Source organism: Phacochoerus africanus, chromosome 9 (genome assembly GCF_016906955.1).
Source record: "Phacochoerus africanus isolate WHEZ1 chromosome 9, ROS_Pafr_v1, whole genome shotgun sequence".
NCBI classification, from domain to species: domain Eukaryota; kingdom Metazoa; phylum Chordata; class Mammalia; order Artiodactyla; family Suidae; genus Phacochoerus; species Phacochoerus africanus.
Genome location: NC_062552.1, coordinates 127,971,065 through 127,988,056, shown reverse-complemented (window position 1 = coordinate 127,988,056; position 16,992 = coordinate 127,971,065). Strand labels below are relative to the sequence as shown.

Below are 16,992 nucleotides of genomic sequence, written 5' to 3'. Positions count from 1 at the left end.
TCTGCCTCCGGTGAGGGAGCAGAGTGGTTTCTATTTTAGCTCCCCAGCTGAGTGGTCTACACTTCGGCAGGGCTGGAGCAGCAGGAGGCAGAGCTTGGGGAGGAGGGAGCCCCTCCAGGAGGGCCGAGCTGACCCCTCTCTGCGCTGGTGGAGGCGGTGCAGCCTGAGAGGCGGCACTCTTGGATCCCCCCCCAGCGGCTGCCCCTGCTCCGCGAGCTCGCGAAGGTGTGTGCAGAGGGCCAGCCCGAGGTAGGATCTCTGAGAACGGACTTGCTGAAATCTGAGCAAATTCGCCAACGGAAACTCCACACCTGCTGGGGTGGCCCCGTGGCTCCTGGCAGAAATCCTCAGACAGCTGAGGCAGGGCTCTGCCAGGAGCAGGCTGGCCAGCCGGCTGACCCAGCTATGCCAGCTGCCCCGATGGGAGCCCGGCACCTGCCAGGCGGTCCCAGGCCAGGTCCAGACCCCCCCACCCCCCACCCCCGCAACCCTGGACAGACAGAGGGGACCTCAGCTCCCCCATGAGAGCCCTGAGCCTTGGCAGGACTCTTTACTGCCCCAGGGGAAGGATGCAGGAGCCAGGGACACGGGGCAGAGGGTCGGGGAGCACCAGGAGGCCCAGCCCAGCCGGGAGGCCGGCACAGCAAGGGCCATGCGCCCAGCGGGCCCTTGAGAGTCGGGGCTGGTGGGCCCAAGGGAGGGAGACGGACCAGGGACAAAAGACACGGGAAGGGTTAGCTGGTTTTTTGTTTTTATGAGTTTTTTTTTCTTTGTTTTTTTTAATATGAAAATTACTTGAAAAGACAAGGGGCCACCCCACCAGGCAGCTCGGCCGGCCGCTGGCCACGCCGACCCTAACATTCCGGGTGTAAGTTACAGAGCTTAAGTTCATCTACAAAAAAAGTAATAAAAATAAAATTTAAAATGGCACCTTCAACAGAACACAACAGAACTCCTGGCCGGCCCACGAGGCCCAGCGGGGAGCAGGCACTCGGGGCGGCTCCTCGGCTCCGCTCCGGCCAAAAAGTAAACACAAAGCTAAAAAAACGACCCCTGGGCGGGCGGGTGGGCGCTCCGGGCGAGGGACCGCGCCGGCTCCCAGGCTCTCCCAGGCGAGGCGCAGTTTCTCGGCAGGTGAGGGCGGGCAGGGGCACTACCAAAACCGGGCGGCGGGCGGCGGGCGGCGGGCGGGCGGGCGGGCGGCGGGCGCGGCCTGTGGTCCGAGCAGCCGCGAGGGGCGGCGGCGGCGCCTAGTCCTCGATGACGATGGGCTCGTCGTTGACGGGCGCGGGCGGCGGCGGCCGCAGCGGCAGGGCCTGGCTCTGGCGCAGGGCGATGGGCTTGTAGGGCCGGCGGGCCGCGCGCTTGGTCTCCGAGGACGAGAGCAGCTTGCGGATCTTCCTGTGAGTGGAGCCGCGGGTGACGGGGACCGACGGGACCGACGGGACCGAAGGGGGGACGCGGCGCCCCCGCCCCGCCCCGCGCCCGCGGGCCGCACCTGGTCTCCTCGGTGGCCATGTAGAAGACGTCGTCGGGGGCGTCGATCCAGTTCATCCGCCGCCGCTTGACGGGGGGCAGGGAGCCCCCGCGGATGAGGCGCACCTTGGTGGGGTACGCCTTCCCGTTGAGCAGGAGGTTCCGGCTTGGTCCCTGAGGGGGGAAGCGGGAGCGGTCAGCCCTGAAAACCCCGGGGGGCTGACTCGGCCACTCGGGCGGGCAGGGGACCCTTGGAGGGCCGTGGGGACCCCCAAGGCGCACCCCACCTCTGGTCCCGCGGCGGGGGGGGGGGGGGGGGGGCGGGTCCGAGCTCCTGCGCAGCGCCTGGCGGGGGCTGCCGGCGGAGCTTGTGAAGGTGGGTTCCTCTTACCATGTGCCTGGTCTGCCCGTGGTTCGCCAGACCTGAGGGGAGGAAGGCCAGAGCTGAGCCCTGGGCCACCGCCCCCCACGCCCACCTCCTCCCCAGGACCCACAGCTGAGCAGCAGGAAACCTGGGCCACATCCCCCCAAAGCCACAGTCCACACCCAGGGGGCCTCTGCTCCCCTGGGTCCTGGCCTTGCCCGGGCCCCTCTCTGGCGCTCTGAGGGCCACCAGCCGGGGCTCTGGGTGGGGGCCAGGAGTCTCGGATCTCGGCTCGCTCCCTGGCTTTGCCCGGGCGGGACAGATGGAACCTGGTTTACACAGTAACCAGGCGACGCCTGGCACAGCAGTAAATAGAGCACCGAGAGGCCCTCTGCAGGGCGGCCAGGGCCCGGGCGGCCCTGCTGGACCCCGGGAGGCGGAGCTGCCAGCTGGCCAGGCTCCGGCCAGGGCACCTGCACTTCCACCCTGTGGCCCGGGGGCTGGAGCCACAAGCCATGCCAGCGACTCAGGAAAGGTGCTGTCCCGAGTCAGAGTCCACACCCTGAACCGGTCCCTAAGACCCCAACTCCCAAACACACTCAGATGGAGTCGGCCTGTGAGGAAGGCGTGTGCGGGGGTAATGAGTTGGTGTCTGCGTGTGGGGAGCACGTGTGCGTGGTCGTGAGCCGGCGTGTGAAGGCCACGTGGTCACGAGAGGCCGTGTGCAACAGGTGTGTGCACGTGGTCGTGTGAGGTTTGTCCCTGGACGAGCAGAACAAGAGCCAAGCACAAGCGGCCGCCCTCCCCACCAACCGCGCGCGCTAACTCAGCCCCCGCCCCGCAGGCGGCGGGGAAGGCCTGGCACCGCCGGCAGCCCTGCGGCCCGGCTACTTACCCAGGTAGGTGCCTAGCAGCGGGACAGCGGCGGAGGGAAGAGAACGCAGTTAACCGGGAGCGGGCGCGTGTGCCGCGGCGGCCGGGGTGGAGGCCGAGTTAGGCCCTGCCGCTGGCCCGCGCCCGCAGCACCCCAAGGCCAGCCGGGGCCGCCTCCCAGGGCTCCCAGGACCTGCACTCGGGGCTGAAGCAGATGTGCAAACACATCGGTTTGGGAAAAGCTGCAGAGGGAAATGGACTTTCTCCCCCGGCTGATGAGCAGCCTTGCACACTGCGGCCCCACTGTGCCTGCTGGCGGGCGCCTGCCTGCGGCGGCCTCTCCTATGGGACGTGACGACCATCCCTGGGGGCCTGTCGTGGGGGCAGCAGGGCAGGTCAGCCCCTACTGCTGAGCCCTAGCACCTTGGCAGCCCCGGCTACAGGGGACGACAGGGAGGGCGTGGCTGGGGACCAGGCATGCTGGTGCCTGCCCTGGGGGCCCCTCGTCCCCACCAAGGGGGTCGTGGATGAGGCAGCAGGGCCGGCAGGAACCTGCATCCAGACAAGTGCGCTGGCAGAACTTGGCACTGGCACCCCCGGCTGACCCCACAGAACACACCTGCCAGGCTCCCAGACACGGCCGAGAAAGGGAGCACCCAGAGGACAGGGCTGGACTGGAGATGGCCACTGCCCGCCGCCACCTCCCAAGTCCCCATGGCTGGCACCCACCCCCCCGACAGGTGCCAGGATAACCCAGCCTGGCCGACCACCTGGGCCAGCTTCCCGGGGCCAGCAACGCTCCCAGTCCTGAGCTTGGGCGGGGGCCCTTGGCACGTCCACAAGGCACAGTGCCCACATTGGACCTGACCTTCCCATCACGAGTGACGGGCAGGAGGAGCGCCAGGTGCATTTCCTGGTCCGCCCCCTGGGCTTGGCTCCCTGCTCACCATCCGCAGGGGATCCTACTGCAGGCTGACCCTCGCGGGCGCCGGACACATCCCTTGCTGCCGCTGCGACCCCCTCCCGGCGCCCATGCTGGGGCAGCCAGTGCCCAGCTAAGGGGGGCAAAAGCAGGGCTCTGGGCAAGCTAGGGGCGCCCCACACCAGAGGACACTGCCCACCTGGCTCCCGATGGCAACCCCCCCCCCCCACCTGGAAGGGCGCTGTTGCCTCAGCTCTGGGTCCCCCAGCCCTAGCTGTGCCTCCCTGTGGGGCCCTGGCCTGGGAGTCCACCCAGGTCTTGTAAACCCCCACCAAGCCATGCCAGCTGGACCACAAATGTGTCTCATCTGCCCCCAAGGAACCAGGGTCCCGGAACCCCCCACTGGGCAGGGACATAGGCTGAGGTTGCAAGCACAGCGCAGGCGGCCACGCAAGCTGAGGCTGATGGCATGCGGGCGGTCACAACGCGAAGGCAGACAGTGCAGGCAGGCAGCGGGGGCACCAGGGCCACCCGAGCAAGGACAGTCCACTGACCGGGCACTGGGCCAGGAAGGAGGGGTGGCCCGTGAGCCAGAGGCCCCAGGCCAGCGCTCAGATCTCTGACGAGTGACAGGTGAATCGGGAGAAGGGGGGCAGCAGGGAGCGGCCCAGCCCGCGTGGACTGCCCTTGGACGTGCCCTGAGCCAGCTGCCGCGCATGCGTGAGCACAGCACACACAGGCTCCGCGCGGAGGGCCGGCAGAGCAACCACGCCAGCGGCGCCCCGGGCCTTACCCCTACTGGGCATCAAGAGGCGCTTCTTCACGTTGCCTGGCAGCGCCCGATGGCAGGAGAGAGGAGAGAACACACAGTCAGCGGGCATGGGTGGGGCGGGTCCAGGGCCGGGAGCCCCGGGACCACGGGCTGAGCTGGTCAGGCCCCCACGACTCACCGTCCACCCCGTTGTGCTGCTCGTAGCTCCTCTTGCCTAGGATGGTGGGGGAGCCGTTGTTGATGACGGGGGCCGACTTGGCGGGGGCCAGGCCGCTGAGCACACCCGACACGTTCTTCACGGGGTCGGGCTTTGGGGGCCGGGGATGGGTCTCTGTGGGGGACAACGCGGCAGGCACGCTGTGGGTCATCAGCTGTGATGCCAGGCCCTGGCCGAGGGCCCCAGTTCACACGGGGGGGGGGGGGGTCCATGGCGACCAGGGCCCTGGGCATCCTGAGCAAGGACAGCCCCCGGCGCCGATCTCCTCGGTCTCAGCCCCAGCCAGTGGGGCTCCAGGCACCCGTAAATAAGCAGGCCCACGAAGGGGCCACCGGCACTCATGGCACAGGGCTGGCCACCAGCCAGATAATGCATCAACGGCTCGGCCGGCTGGGCAAGGACAAGCCCCCAGGGCTGTCCTGGCAGCCACAGGTCACAGCTACCAAGGCCCCCCAGCCCTCAGGGGCTCTCAGGGGCCACAGGTCACCCCCTCCCACAGGTCGGGACAAGGTCAGCCTCAGGACCCAGACAGCAAATGGTGTCAGGGCCACTTGTGTCTGCCGTGAGCACGCTTGGCTCACGGTTCTGGAAAGTCCTTCGCGAGGGAAGGCCCCCGCCATGGCACCAGGAGGAACTGACTGGCGAACACGGCCAAGCCCGGCAAAGCGGGCCGCCCCGCCCCGCCCCGCCCCGCCCAAGCCCCTGGCCGAGCCAGCAGAGGGGCTCAGGAGCCCCAGGCCACGAGGGCCCTCTCCCAGAGGCTGCTGCCGAGCTGGGCACACCTCCCAGCCAGCCGTGAGCCTGCCCTGGGGGCGCGGGGTGGGCATGGGGAAGCCCGGGGACTTCAGGGGCAAGGGGGGGAGCAGGGAGGGAGACGGCTGGCCAGGCCCCGGGGCGGGAGGGCAGCTCACCGAGGTACCGCAGCACAGCTTCCAGGGGCTTCCGCACGGCCTGCTTCAGCACCAGCGGGCTCTGGGCGGCTTCGGGCAGCCGGGCCGTACCTGTGGGGGCCGTGGGCGTGAGGGGTCCGGGTCAGAGCTCCTCCCCCCGCCCCCGCTGGCGTCTCCTCCCCCCAGAGACCGCGGCCCGCGGGCGAACACTCACACTCAGCCTTGATGGCCGCGCTGTTGATGGGCATGTAGGGGTGCCGGGCGGCGTGCCATGGGCGCAGGATCTCTCGGCACAGGCGCCGGGCGATCCGCGTGAGCTTGGTGGTGTGCAGGTAGAAAGCCTGTCGCGTCTTCATGGCAAACTTGGGGCTCCCGCTGCTCCGGGCTGGGATGCCGTGGGGGCTCTGCGGAAGGGGGCAGGCCGCCCCGACACAGCGCCGTGACCGCGGGCCAGGCCGCGGGGCACGGGGGGCGGGGGGGGGGCACTCACCATGTTACTGCGGTTGGGTCCTGGCCTCTCTCCATCTAACCGGGTTGGCATTTTCAAGCCACCATATTTCTTCCAATATGTCCAACAAGACGCGCAGAGACGACACTGCATGTTAGGGGGACCCCAAGAATACCACTGGTAAGACTGGGTGGCTACGGACAACAAAGTTGGAAATAGACGGATTCTTAAGCAGAACCAGTGATGGCAAGAGAGCATTACACAGCTGTCGCCCGCCCGCCACCCTGCCCGCCCCGGGCCCGGGCGCCCCGGCACCCACTCCCTGAGAGGGCTTTCCCAGGCAGGGTGGGCCCCCGCCCCCAGGCCAGCCCCCACCCCCACCCCCTGCCCCCCCCACCCCCCCACCCCGCGCTGAGGGGCGGGGTGTGCCCTGGGTGCTGGGCGGGGTACTTACTGTAACAGCTCTCGCAGGCCCGGCCGGCCCCAGGGCTCTGGCCCGGCGCCCCTCCGTTCACCACGCCTGCCTTGATGCTATTGACGCTGATCTGGTTTGGGTTTGGCTTGTTACTTGGGGGAGGGAGAGAGGGAGCCGTCATGGGAGCGCCCAGCTTCGCACCGCGGGACCCGCCTGGCCCCGGGGGAGCCGCCGACCCCTGCCCCCGATGTGGCCTTTCTCTCCTCGGGTCCCAGAGCAGCTCCTGTCTACAGCCGAGCTCCACCCGCCCCGGTGAACCCCGGGCTGAGCGGGTTTGAGTCCTGACGCCTGTGCCAGCTGGGAGGCTGAGGGAGAGCCAGGGCCGGGCCCGCCGCCCCCGGACCCCCCTGGTCTCGAGCCAGGCAGTGCCCCCCCTCCCCCCCCCCCCCGGGGCCCACCCAGCCCGGCCAAGGACAGTGGCAATGGTGCTTAGAGGCGCACTTACTAGTTGGGGATATAAACTTGCTTTAACTTGCTCTCTGCTTCGGCTGCCTTCAAGCGTTTCTTAAGACACAAAAAACAGAGGGTCAGAAGGACCCGCGGGTGGGTCCCCGCGCCGCCCGCCCCTGCCCGGCCACGCTGAGCGGCCCCAGGCCCCGGAGCCGCGGCGGCGCCCACCTGCTGCACGTATCTGTCGGTGGTCTTCCACATGTAGTAGTACTCGATGATGCTGGTGAGCGACTTCCAGGGCAGCTGCGGGAGGAGGGCCCGTCACGGGGGCCGGGGACGCTCCTTCAAGGCCAACTTCCGCGCGGGCAGACCCCACATTCCCCAACCCGCTCCCGTGCGCGGGCTTCCTCCTCGCCCCCCGCTCGGTGCGAGTGTGCCCCCTTCCTCCGCCCCACCCTAGGCCTGCGGGTGTGACTGTCTGCTCCCGGGCTCCGGGTGCCAGCTCTGGGCTCCTACAGCTGATCCGAGTCCGCCGGGGCGGGGGGGGGGGCGCGAGCGATTCTCCCTGGTGCGGGTTGGGCTGCCCTGGGTTTCCCGCACAACCCGCGGACCCGGTTCCTACGAGCGCACGAGGAGGAGGTCCCAGGGCTCGGGTTTGTCTAGAGCGTCTGCCTGTGCGTCAGGGACCCAGACCCCATGCTTCATGCACCTGGCCAGCCTCGAAGGAGCACGAGGGCCCCGCAGCCCCGCTTAGCTCCATCTGAGTCGGTCTCACTACCACTACTCTGCCTAGGTCTGCAGCCAGTTCCACGCAGAGGGGCCAGCTCCCGGGCGCAGCCTTCGCCACGTCTCCAAGGGGCTGGGAGGTTCCTCTGGCGGCCTTTGGGCACTGACACTGCTTCTCCAGCAGCCTGCTGGAGGCCTTGCAAAATGCCACTGGGAAGCAGATGCTGTCAAGGCCACCTGTCCCGACTCCTCCTCGGAGCTCGTGCTCAGGCCGGCCCAGCCACCCCGCCGCCCTCTGCCTGGACACGCTCTCCGGAGTGACCTGCTGGTTGGCCACGGCAGCGAGGCCACATTCCTTCCAGGCAAGTTTAAGTGTTTCCAGGGCTGTAAGGGTAGGAGCGGGCCCTGAGGGCACAGGCCCTGCCCAAGCGGGAATGAACAATTTCAAAGGACGCAAAACAAGGGTGCAGCTAAAACCCACCACCAAGACCAAAGCAGCATGGGGTGCTGAGTGCCCGTGAGGACGCTGGCGAGCCAGGCCAGGCCCCGCCAGGCCCCACCTCTGGAGCCACCACCGACTGAGGGGGCACACCTGACGGATGAGGGGGTAGAAACGCGGTGCCCCGGGGGGCGTGGCAGGGTCCAGCCCGCCCGCAGTACTCACAAAATCTTGCTGAATGTCTGTAAAATCCTTCCCGTATTTCTCCAGGGCCTCCTCGAAAAGGCTGGCCTCGGAGGCCGACCACTCCTCCATCTCGTCCCTGCAGAGCACAGGCCCGCCCTGGGGCACCAGGGCCGAGATGGCCTTGGCAACATCGTAGACGCTCCTGTGCAGCGTGTCCATGGCGTGGAACTGTGGCAGAAGCAGGGGACACACCTGGGCCATGGGTGGGAGGCCACAGGACGCGGGGGCCCCACCCCACGTGGGGCTTGCCTTCCCCCACCCCCCCCCCGCTGAGGAGGAGATGGGGGGAGACTTGGGGGTGGGGGGGCGGCGGCTCGGAGCGGAGAGGAGGGAGCAGGCGTGTCCCCAGGCCGACCTTGGTGGGCCGCCGCTCCACGGAGGACCCAGCTCAGCTGGGCCTGTTCTAGGGATTCTTCCAGCCATGAGCAGCCAGCAGACGGGGGCGGGGGGGGACTGACCCATGGGAGGAGGCGCCCTGGGCAAGATGCAGCTTCCCCCAGACACGAAGTGCGGAAGGAACAGGGCAGCCCGGGGCGCACAGTCCGTGGCCCAGCAAGGGCCCAGCAGGCCTGACCACCTGCCGGCCAGCGGCCTCTGGCCAGTGCTGGGGCAACGAGAGCCCTGTGCTGGGGTGGCTGTGGAGGGGCTGTGGCCCCGGTGGATGCTGACCCTCAGCAGACGTGCCCCGCGGCCGCTGTCCACCGGCCCACTCACCAGTGTAATGTCCCTGGAGGCGGCCGCGGCGCTCATGTGCAGGCTGGGCTGGCGGACGGAGCTGCTGCAGTCCAGGGCCCGCGCGAAGGTGCCCACGGAGCTGGGGGGGGAGGGGAGACACGGACCACTGGAGTGGACCAGCAGGAGGGGCAGCCGGACCAACCTGGACACACTGAGACGCCCCAGCCGTCTGGGGACAGAGCGCTTTGGTCTGGAGCACAGGGACGGCGCTTCTCATAAACAGCCTGCAGGTCCTGACGCTCAGAGGCCGCCTCTGCTTTGTCTCTGCAGCACCCAGCCCAGGAGCCTTCTGGGCACATCCCCCCCTGCCCGGAACCCGGCCGGAGCCTCTCCTCTGCCCAGAAGGCCCTGGGCCTCCCAGCTGCCTCCGCAGTCTCAAGGGCACAGCCACACCCGGTCTAGAAGTGGACAAGCCCCTCTGTCCAGCCCTGCAGTCTGTGCCTAGCTTACTCAGCCTCTGCCCCTGAGGGATGTGGGTCGGGGTGCAGGTGCTGAGCTGCCCAGGGACCCAGTGGCAGTGTCCGCAGCCCTGAAAAGCTGGCTCCACATTCAGGGAAGGGCCAGGCCCGACTCTGCCAGGCCTCCTTGGCAGGGAGAGGGGTTCTCCACAGAGCGAGGTCCCAGCCCCCCGAACCACCCCCCTCCCGACAGACGCCAAGGCCTCATGTCCCGAAGCCCACTCCGGGGGTGGGGAGGCGGCCGCGTCCCCGTGCCAGTCTTGTGCCCGGGGGTCCGGGCAGTGCATGGCCATCCCAGCCGGGAACTCACCGGGCCACCACCAGGAACTGGTCGATCTGCTTGTCAACGAGCGGGTTGTGTGCCTCCCACACCTTGGTCTCGAGTTTGGACTGGTCCCGGCCGTCCTCCTCCCCTGCGAAGCCAGCAACGGCTCCTGACCCGAGGCTGGGAGAAGCCCCCAGGGCCCCGACCCAGCCACTCAGAGCCCAGGGTCCCACGAGGGACCGGCCTGCCTATGGCGGGGGCACCGCTCGCCCTCCTGCAGTGCCGGGAGGGGCGGGGCGGGGCGGGCGAGTGAGCCTGGCACACAGTCCTCGGGGCAGCGCCTGATGAGGGCGCCCGGTGGGGGGCGGGGGGGGGGGGTCCACAGCCAGCTGGACGCAGGGGCAGAGGCGACTGGGCTCAGATCAGTCAGGCTTTCTAGTCTGAGACGTCGCGGACTCAGTACAGCGCCCCCCAGCTGCACTCACGTCATCAGCCCGTCGCAGCCGAGACACAGACGTCCACTGCGTGCGGACACACACCTGCCACCCGGGCAGGCCCGTCCCAGAGTACCTTTCCTTTCCTGGAGGGAGCCCACAGGGGCGCTCAGGGCCCCAGGCCTGGGAGTTTCTGTCCTGGGCAACTGCTGGTGCCAAGCGCCCTCTCTGAGGGCTCCTCAGCAGGGGACAAGGAAGCTTCCCTGAGACCGGAACCAGGGTCCCGGCTTGAGCGCGGCCAGGCCGGCACAGGGACAGGAGGCGCCCAGGGGCCTGGAGCAGGTACCTGGCGGAGGCCACACCTCGGCCGCACTCAGCTCAGGCTCTCAGGCTGCATGTCTGCAGACCCCCTCAGCCTTGGGGGGGGTCTTGGCAGCGACCACCTTTCAGACCTAGGATAGGCCACCTAGCACACGGCAAGCCCACGGGAGCCCGGTGCGAGCCTGGCAGGGCTGGCACAGCTGGACGTTGCCCAGGTAAGGCACGCCCCCAGCCAGGCAGAAGGTCAGGCATGGCCGGGGGCTCCAGGAGAAGCCCCACAGGGCGGATGCGCAGAAGGGACCCAGCGGAGGGGGTGCGAGGATCCGCGGGTCTGGGTCCCAGGGCTGCTCCAAGGGGAAGCGGCATCTTCGGGCTGAGCGCAGGCGGGATTTTCCCGGTGTCCCGAGTGGGCTCCTTCCCGGTGGAGGCTCGGCAGCGAGGCCCCTCACCAGGGACGGGTGGGCGCCAGGGAGGCTGGGTCCCGCTCCTCCTGGACCCAAGGGCTGGGCCTCGACCAGCTCCAGCACCTGCCGGGCAGCTGAGCCCAGGGCCACCCCCAGTGGCTCTGGCCCCACCGGTCCCGGCTCCACACCGGCTCCACTCACGCCGCGCGCTGGAGGCAGGAGCGTGGCTTCGCTCCCAGGAAGGGTCTGGGCTCCAGGAGGGCGGAAACCCGGGAAGCCGAGGCTGTGGGGCCTCGTCTCACTCCAACGGCCCGGCAGTCAGGAGCAACTGCCGCCCCCGGACACGGGCCAGGCTTCCCCAGGTGCCCCTCGGCCAGAGGTGCGTCCTCTGCCAGTGGGGTCCTCGGACGTTCCGGCCACTCCACAGCCTGCTCTGGCTCTCACGTGGCCTCTCTTGTTTCCCACTGGATGTGGCTGTCCCCAGGCCCTGCACCCTCAGCCACAGCCTGGGACACAGGCTCCGGAGGTCCCCAGAGCAGGGCCTCGGCTACATCCCCAGCAGGGGACCGGCCCCTCACTGGCCCGGGAGGGGCTGTGCCAGCATTCAGGGGACCTCCAATTAGTCACACCAGCGGGCCGCAAAGCAGGACCACAGGGCAGAGCCCCGGGGCCCGCAGGGAGGCAGGCTTCCCACACCCGGGACGAAGCCCGGCACACGGGACCTGGTAGAGGGAGCTGCGGCCGGCTGGCCCGGCTTGATGCCTTCCTCTCACCTGCCATCAGACGAGCAGGGTCCCCCAAAGACAGAGCAAGATCCCCAGGAGGAGAAGCAGGGGAGTCATGTTGTGCGCACGCAAGGGTGGGGTGGGGGGCCTGGGTTCATGGGTCTGGAAGCTCGCCCCCAAGCCAAGAGCAGACATTTAACTAGACCAGCCTAAAAGGAGCAGTGGCCATAGGAAGAGGGGACGTCAGGGGGTCCCGCACACAGAGGGACACCGTGAGGCGGGAGCAGGACGCGGGACGTGCTCGCCAAGAGGAACCGACCGCGGGCACAAGGGCAGCGAGCGGCTGCCCCTGCCCGAGGGAGCTGGAGGCCCCAGGCAGCGGGGCCCCAGCACAGCCTCGTCCTGAGAACCGCGCGGGCAGCGGTGGCAAGAACCAGCCGTCACGCCTGCCTCGCGGCCACTGCACATAGGAGCAGTGGCGCGGTTATGCAAGCGGGGGTGGGGGTGGGGGGGGCGTGCAAACCACAGGGGGGGCGGCAGGTGGCCACGGGCATGAACAACACTCAGAAACAGGGGTGCCAACAGGGCGGGCCCCAGCTGAGGGCAGGGGTCCGGCCCACCCAGGGCCCCCAGGAGGGGGCAGGGGAGCAGAGCGCCACGTCACTGCGGCCGCAAGGACAGTGCCCCCACCCCCAGACGTGACATGGGCAGATTCGTTCAGAGGAGGTTTTGGGGAGAAAAGGAGCTTTTCCAAGTTATGGAAACATCTGCCAAAAGCCAACACAGTCTCCGGGTGCCAGCAAGGCCCGATGGTGCGCCCTGCGCAGGGTCCTGGGCCCGGCGCCCCGACCAGACCCCACGCCGCCCCCCGAGGGTCCCCACCGACCTTCCTTCAGCAGGTCGGTGATGTCTGCCTGGTAGCGGTTCCCCACTCGGATCTCCCCCTTGTCGGCCAGAAGCGTCTTCTGCTGCGGGTCGTAGACCAGAGAGTAGAAGAAGAAGTCCTGGGCAAGAGCAGGCGGGGCGGCGGTCGGCACACGGCCCGGGGCCGCGCGGGGCCTCGGCAGCCTCGACGGCAGGGCCAGGCCCACGCCAGCGCCTCTTAGCAGCAGCACCCGTTTGAAAATCGATCTGATAAAAGCAGTTAATAGCAGCAAAAATCCCGAGGCATCTGGGGACAAATCCCACAGAGTCTGGGCACGGCCTTCAGGCAGGGGGTGCGTTTTCCCGCCGTCGTTGGCACGAGAGACGCACACAAAGGGTACAGAGGCTCTGGCCTCGCAGCTCGGGCGTCGCCGACCACGGCCTGGCCTCCGAGCACGGCGTCCCCTGCGGGCCTTCCCGGCCCTTTGCTCTCGCGACTCTACGCTCTCAGGCTTGATTTTGTTTCTCGGAATCTGCACTCAGCTGGCTGGGGCTGCTTTCCAGAAGCAAAGCCTGCCCACCCAGCCCTCCCCAGGGGCGCAGCGCCAGGACGCCCGCCCGCCCCGTCCTGGCCTGGTCCTTCCTGACTCCGAGGTTGCTCTGCATCCTGCTCTGCACACCTGCAGCTGCCCCGCCCGCCCCCTTTCAGGAACCACGCGGAGTCTGGCTCACTCCCCAGGGCGCCGGGTGGCGGGCGCCCGCACCTGTGCCTGCGGGCCCCTGGAGGCCTGGGCCGTCCCGACCAGGAGGGAAGCCGGCCCACTGCGGCACCTGCTCTTTCAAGGTGTGGGAGTGACCCACTTCCCGGACAGGTGAGTGGAGATAAGCAGAAAGCACCCGGGCGGGCGCCCTGGAGACACACACAGTTCCCCAAAGGCCACATCCACACACACCCTGCACGGCCCACAAGCTCGGCAGCAAGAAACCATTTCACAGCCACCGCTTTGCTCATGGATGCCCCTCACGTCACTCCCTGTGTGGCTGTCGCTGAGGGGTTCCCCAACCACAGACAACACCCCTATCCTCCAGGGAACACACACCTGGGGGCTGCAGACCCTGCTCTGGCCCTCGGCTGCCGGGCCCCACCACAGTCCTCTTGAGGGCAGGTGCGCGCCAGGCCCCTGAGAGCCTGTGGCCCAGTCTGACCCCCCTCATCTCACTGGGCCCTGCCTGGGAAGGGCCTGTGGCTGAGGACAGGGGTCACCGCAGGCAGGGAGGCCCCTGGCCCCTCTAGGTAACAGTGGCTTCAGGTGCCCCCACGCCCACCCCGCCCCCGCCAGGTCTCAGAACGGGGCTCTCCTGCTCCCAGGACACCCTCATGCAGCATCTGGAGAGGTTTCTGGGGAACCTCAGGGAAGCGGTGCTGGGCCGGCAGCCCCCGAGAGCCACCCGCCCTGGGGCCGCCGTGGGACAAGGAGGTCGGTTCCATGGCCCCCTGGCAGCAGTGACATTTTAGATCTTATAAATTCAGGAACCCTTCTCGTCACTCAGCCAACACAGTTCTGGGTCGACTCAGTGAGGACCAGACAGTGGCCTGGACTGCTGCGCGGTGACGACCCGCTGGGAGGGCCGAGCGCCAGCACGTGGCCGCTTCCTGTCTTCCAGGACGAGCTGTGCCTCCTGGACCCGCCTGCGGATGAGGCAGGCAGACCCCCTGAGGCCCCCTTGCTCTGGAGGCACGAGCGGGGCTGCACGGGACCCCGGGAGGAAAAGGGACCACCACCTGGCCTCGGGGCGCCGCGGGCAGGGAAGGGTCTGAGCCCAAGGTGAGCCGGGGGCAGCGGTCTCCACGGAGATGGGTGGAGGCCAGTGCCCAGCCTCTGCCTCCGCCCCCCAGGACGCGCGAGCCCGCAGTGTCGGGGCCTCACCTCCCGCTCCAGGTAGGACTTGAGGGACTCGGTCTCGTTGAGCAAAGTGACACTGCACTTCCCTCTGTAAGAGAAGCACGCGTGTCAGCGGCGGCGGGCAGAGCCTCCCGCCCGCCCGGGCCTCCGGGTACCTGATGTGGGTGGCAGGCAGGGACTCCAGCTGCCTCGAGAGGAACAGCTCCCGATGCCTCAGCTGGTGCTTGAGCTTCTCGGGCAGGTCTACCATTTCCGGGTTCTCCACCTCCTCCTCTACCTCTCCTGAAGGACAGAGCTCCTGTGAGCTGGTGCCAGAGACACACACTCGGGCCACTGGACAAAGGCCTGCCCACCGGCTTCACGGATACCACCCCCTGCTGGACCCAGGTGGATGGCAGGGGAGGTCCCCGCAGGGCCCCGGCAGACATGCTGGTGCCAATGCGCCCGTTGCAGCCCAGCCACCCCACGGGGCCCCAAAGCCCCGGAGCCCCGGGCATCTGAGCAGGAAGGAACACCGCGCTTCCGCTGGCCCGGGAAGCAGCAGGCAGGAGGAGGAGAACAAGAGAGCCGGTGCTACACGTCCAGAAGGGCAGAGACCCCACGGCCTGGGCCCAAGGCCCACCGCACACCTTGCCCAGAGCCTCCCGGCCCCTTGGAGCCAAGCTGCAGAGCGCGGGCCTCTCCTTGGGCCGCCTCGCGGCAGGGAACGCAGGGACGGGCATGCAGGCGGCCGGCGCACAGATGCCAGGACCCTCTGGCTGAGGGTGGCTCTTACCTTCCTCGCCGTTGTCGGCCCCTGGTCCGGTTTTATAGCAGACTGACAGGGCTATACAACAGACAGACAGCGTCCAGATGGCAGGTTAGCTGCCCACTCCCTGCCCGGCCTGGACCGAGGGCTGCAAAGCTGGGAGGCAGGGTGGACAAGGGGGCCGCAGACCACCCAGCCGAAACCAGAGAACACCTGGGCCTCTGGACAGCCCAGCCAGCCAGGCTTGGCCCCCCACCCACCCCAATGCCCTGCTGCCTGAGACTCTGTGAGCCTGAGCGGCACCCCCTCCCTCCCTGCACATAGAACACACCTGCCCCTCAGAGCTGGGGCAGCCAGACACGCCTCAGAGCACGGACTGGGCGGGGGTGCATCTCAGCCACCGAGGCAGGTCACCCACGCAAACTCACTGCCTGCGGCCTCAGCCACAGGGAGAGCCCGGCCACGGGAGCTGGGTGCCCTCGAGGCACAGTGGAGCCTGCAGCCGTGCAGGAGTTGAGGGGAAGCCAGACACAGCTGAACCCCATCCTCTGCCCCAAAGCCCAAAGGAGGGGGCATGGCAAGCCCTCCCCAGCCAGTCCCCACCCCTGGGGCCCTGGGCCACCAGCCGGGCCGCAGCCCTCTGCTGCCCCCCGGAGGCGGTTTCGGGGAGTCCTCGTGCCAGTGGGCAGGTGAGCCGCACCCCCCACCCAGTGCCTGCAGCTCAGACTGGGACCAGGCCAGACACCCGAGCCCCCACGCGGCTGCCACCCCCCACCCGGATCCCAGTGCATCCCCACGGAGGACACGCCCAGTGTCCGACGCCGGCCCAGCAGCCCCGCACCCTAACATGCTCGCAGCCAGCCTGGGCTGGCTCCTCTGCCGGGGGCCTGCCAGCCCGGGGCCCCTGAACACCCGCTTTAGGCCTGCAGACCCTGCCCTGTCCCACCCTGACACAGGCTCACAGCGGCTCCGAGGCCCCAGCCCACCAGGGCTCCCTGCCGTCAGCAGGTCCCAGGGCCATGCGTACAGCCTCAGGGTGGCCAGAGCTGGGGCCAGGACAGCGTCCAGCTCCCTGACCAGGACAGCACCGAGCCCCGTCCCCAGCAGACCTGTGAGCACACATGGGCCGTGGCACTCGGCCTCTAAGAACCCAGGGGCAGGTGGTCCCTGGCACAAAAGCCCCTCCCTCTGGAATCTGGCGTGCCCTGGCCCTGGGCTCAGAGCTGGGGGCCCACCCGCAAGGCGCAGGCAGGCTCTGCTCCCACCCGCCCAGCAGGGCCGACACCCTGCTGACTCTCCCAGGCCCTGCAGCTCACCCCAGGGGGTCCGGGGGGCTGCAATCTGTGCCGCTGCTCCCTCGGGCAAGGTCTCGCTCTCAGGACAACAGCTCTGTGTGCGTGGCAGGGAGACACACTTCGAGCAGGGGCCGAGGGGAGCACACTGGCCTGGACACCCTAGTAAGGGCTTCTCCAGGGCAACTGCTCTGGGGCTGGACACCCTGGCAGGGGAAGGACGGGGGCTGCGGGCCCAGACGAGACTGGAGCAGCCGCTCTGACCTCACAGGGGGCACACCCCCCTGCCAGCATACGCTGGCAGGGGGCTGATGACCTCACGATTCCTGCAGAAGTCACCGCGGGACAGGGCGGCCCGAACGGACATGGCTCCGAGAACACAGGGCCTGTGCTGGGCCGGGCAAGCCGGCCACCTCCCCAGAGCGTCACATGCCACGCGCACGACACGTGTCCCCACCGCGTGGCCTTCGGTCCCTGGCGAGGGACGTCACAGGCGCACGGGAGCCCCACCAGCGCCTGGGGGCCTCTGCCGCCAACTCAGCGCTTCTGGAGAAGCTGCTGCTCCTGCGGTCTCCCCGGCCACGCTCCCCCCAGAGCCCTGCTG

The 16,992-nt window shown here is 68.8% G+C and overlaps 1 protein-coding gene across 9 annotated transcripts in view; it reads right to left on the bottom strand.

Annotated features, from left to right (window-relative positions):
• Positions 1-739: 739 nt before the first annotated feature.
• The window catches only part of MTA1 (metastasis associated 1), a 34,795-nt gene continuing 18,542 nt past the window's right edge, over positions 740-16,992 (bottom strand). For 2 of the 9 annotated variants that reach the window (XM_047795143.1, XM_047795142.1), the window contains exons 4-22: positions 15,124-15,174; positions 14,504-14,630; positions 14,373-14,436; positions 12,467-12,584; positions 9,742-9,844; positions 8,953-9,052; positions 8,218-8,406; positions 7,056-7,130; positions 6,883-6,941; positions 6,417-6,529; positions 6,005-6,156; positions 5,729-5,918; positions 5,536-5,625; positions 4,586-4,738; positions 4,429-4,464; positions 2,736-2,747; positions 1,868-1,899; positions 1,499-1,650; positions 740-1,401 (exon numbers count right to left, since the gene is read on the bottom strand). In XM_047795143.1, the coding sequence (XP_047651099.1) occupies positions 1,251-1,401; positions 1,499-1,650; positions 1,868-1,899; positions 2,736-2,747; positions 4,429-4,464; positions 4,586-4,738; positions 5,536-5,625; positions 5,729-5,918; positions 6,005-6,156; positions 6,417-6,529; positions 6,883-6,941; positions 7,056-7,130; positions 8,218-8,406; positions 8,953-9,052; positions 9,742-9,844; positions 12,467-12,584; positions 14,373-14,436; positions 14,504-14,630; positions 15,124-15,174 (1,967 nt within the window). In that variant the 3' untranslated portion in view covers positions 740-1,250. Of the gene's footprint in view, positions 1,402-1,498; positions 1,651-1,867; positions 1,900-2,735; positions 2,748-4,428; positions 4,465-4,585; positions 4,739-5,535; positions 5,626-5,728; positions 5,919-6,004; positions 6,157-6,416; positions 6,530-6,882; positions 6,942-7,055; positions 7,131-8,217; positions 8,407-8,952; positions 9,053-9,741; positions 9,845-12,466; positions 12,585-14,372; positions 14,437-14,503; positions 14,631-15,123; positions 15,175-16,992 lie in introns of those variants that run through there. The other 7 variants (XM_047795145.1, XM_047795144.1, XM_047795147.1 and 4 more) reach the window with 6 other exon arrangements.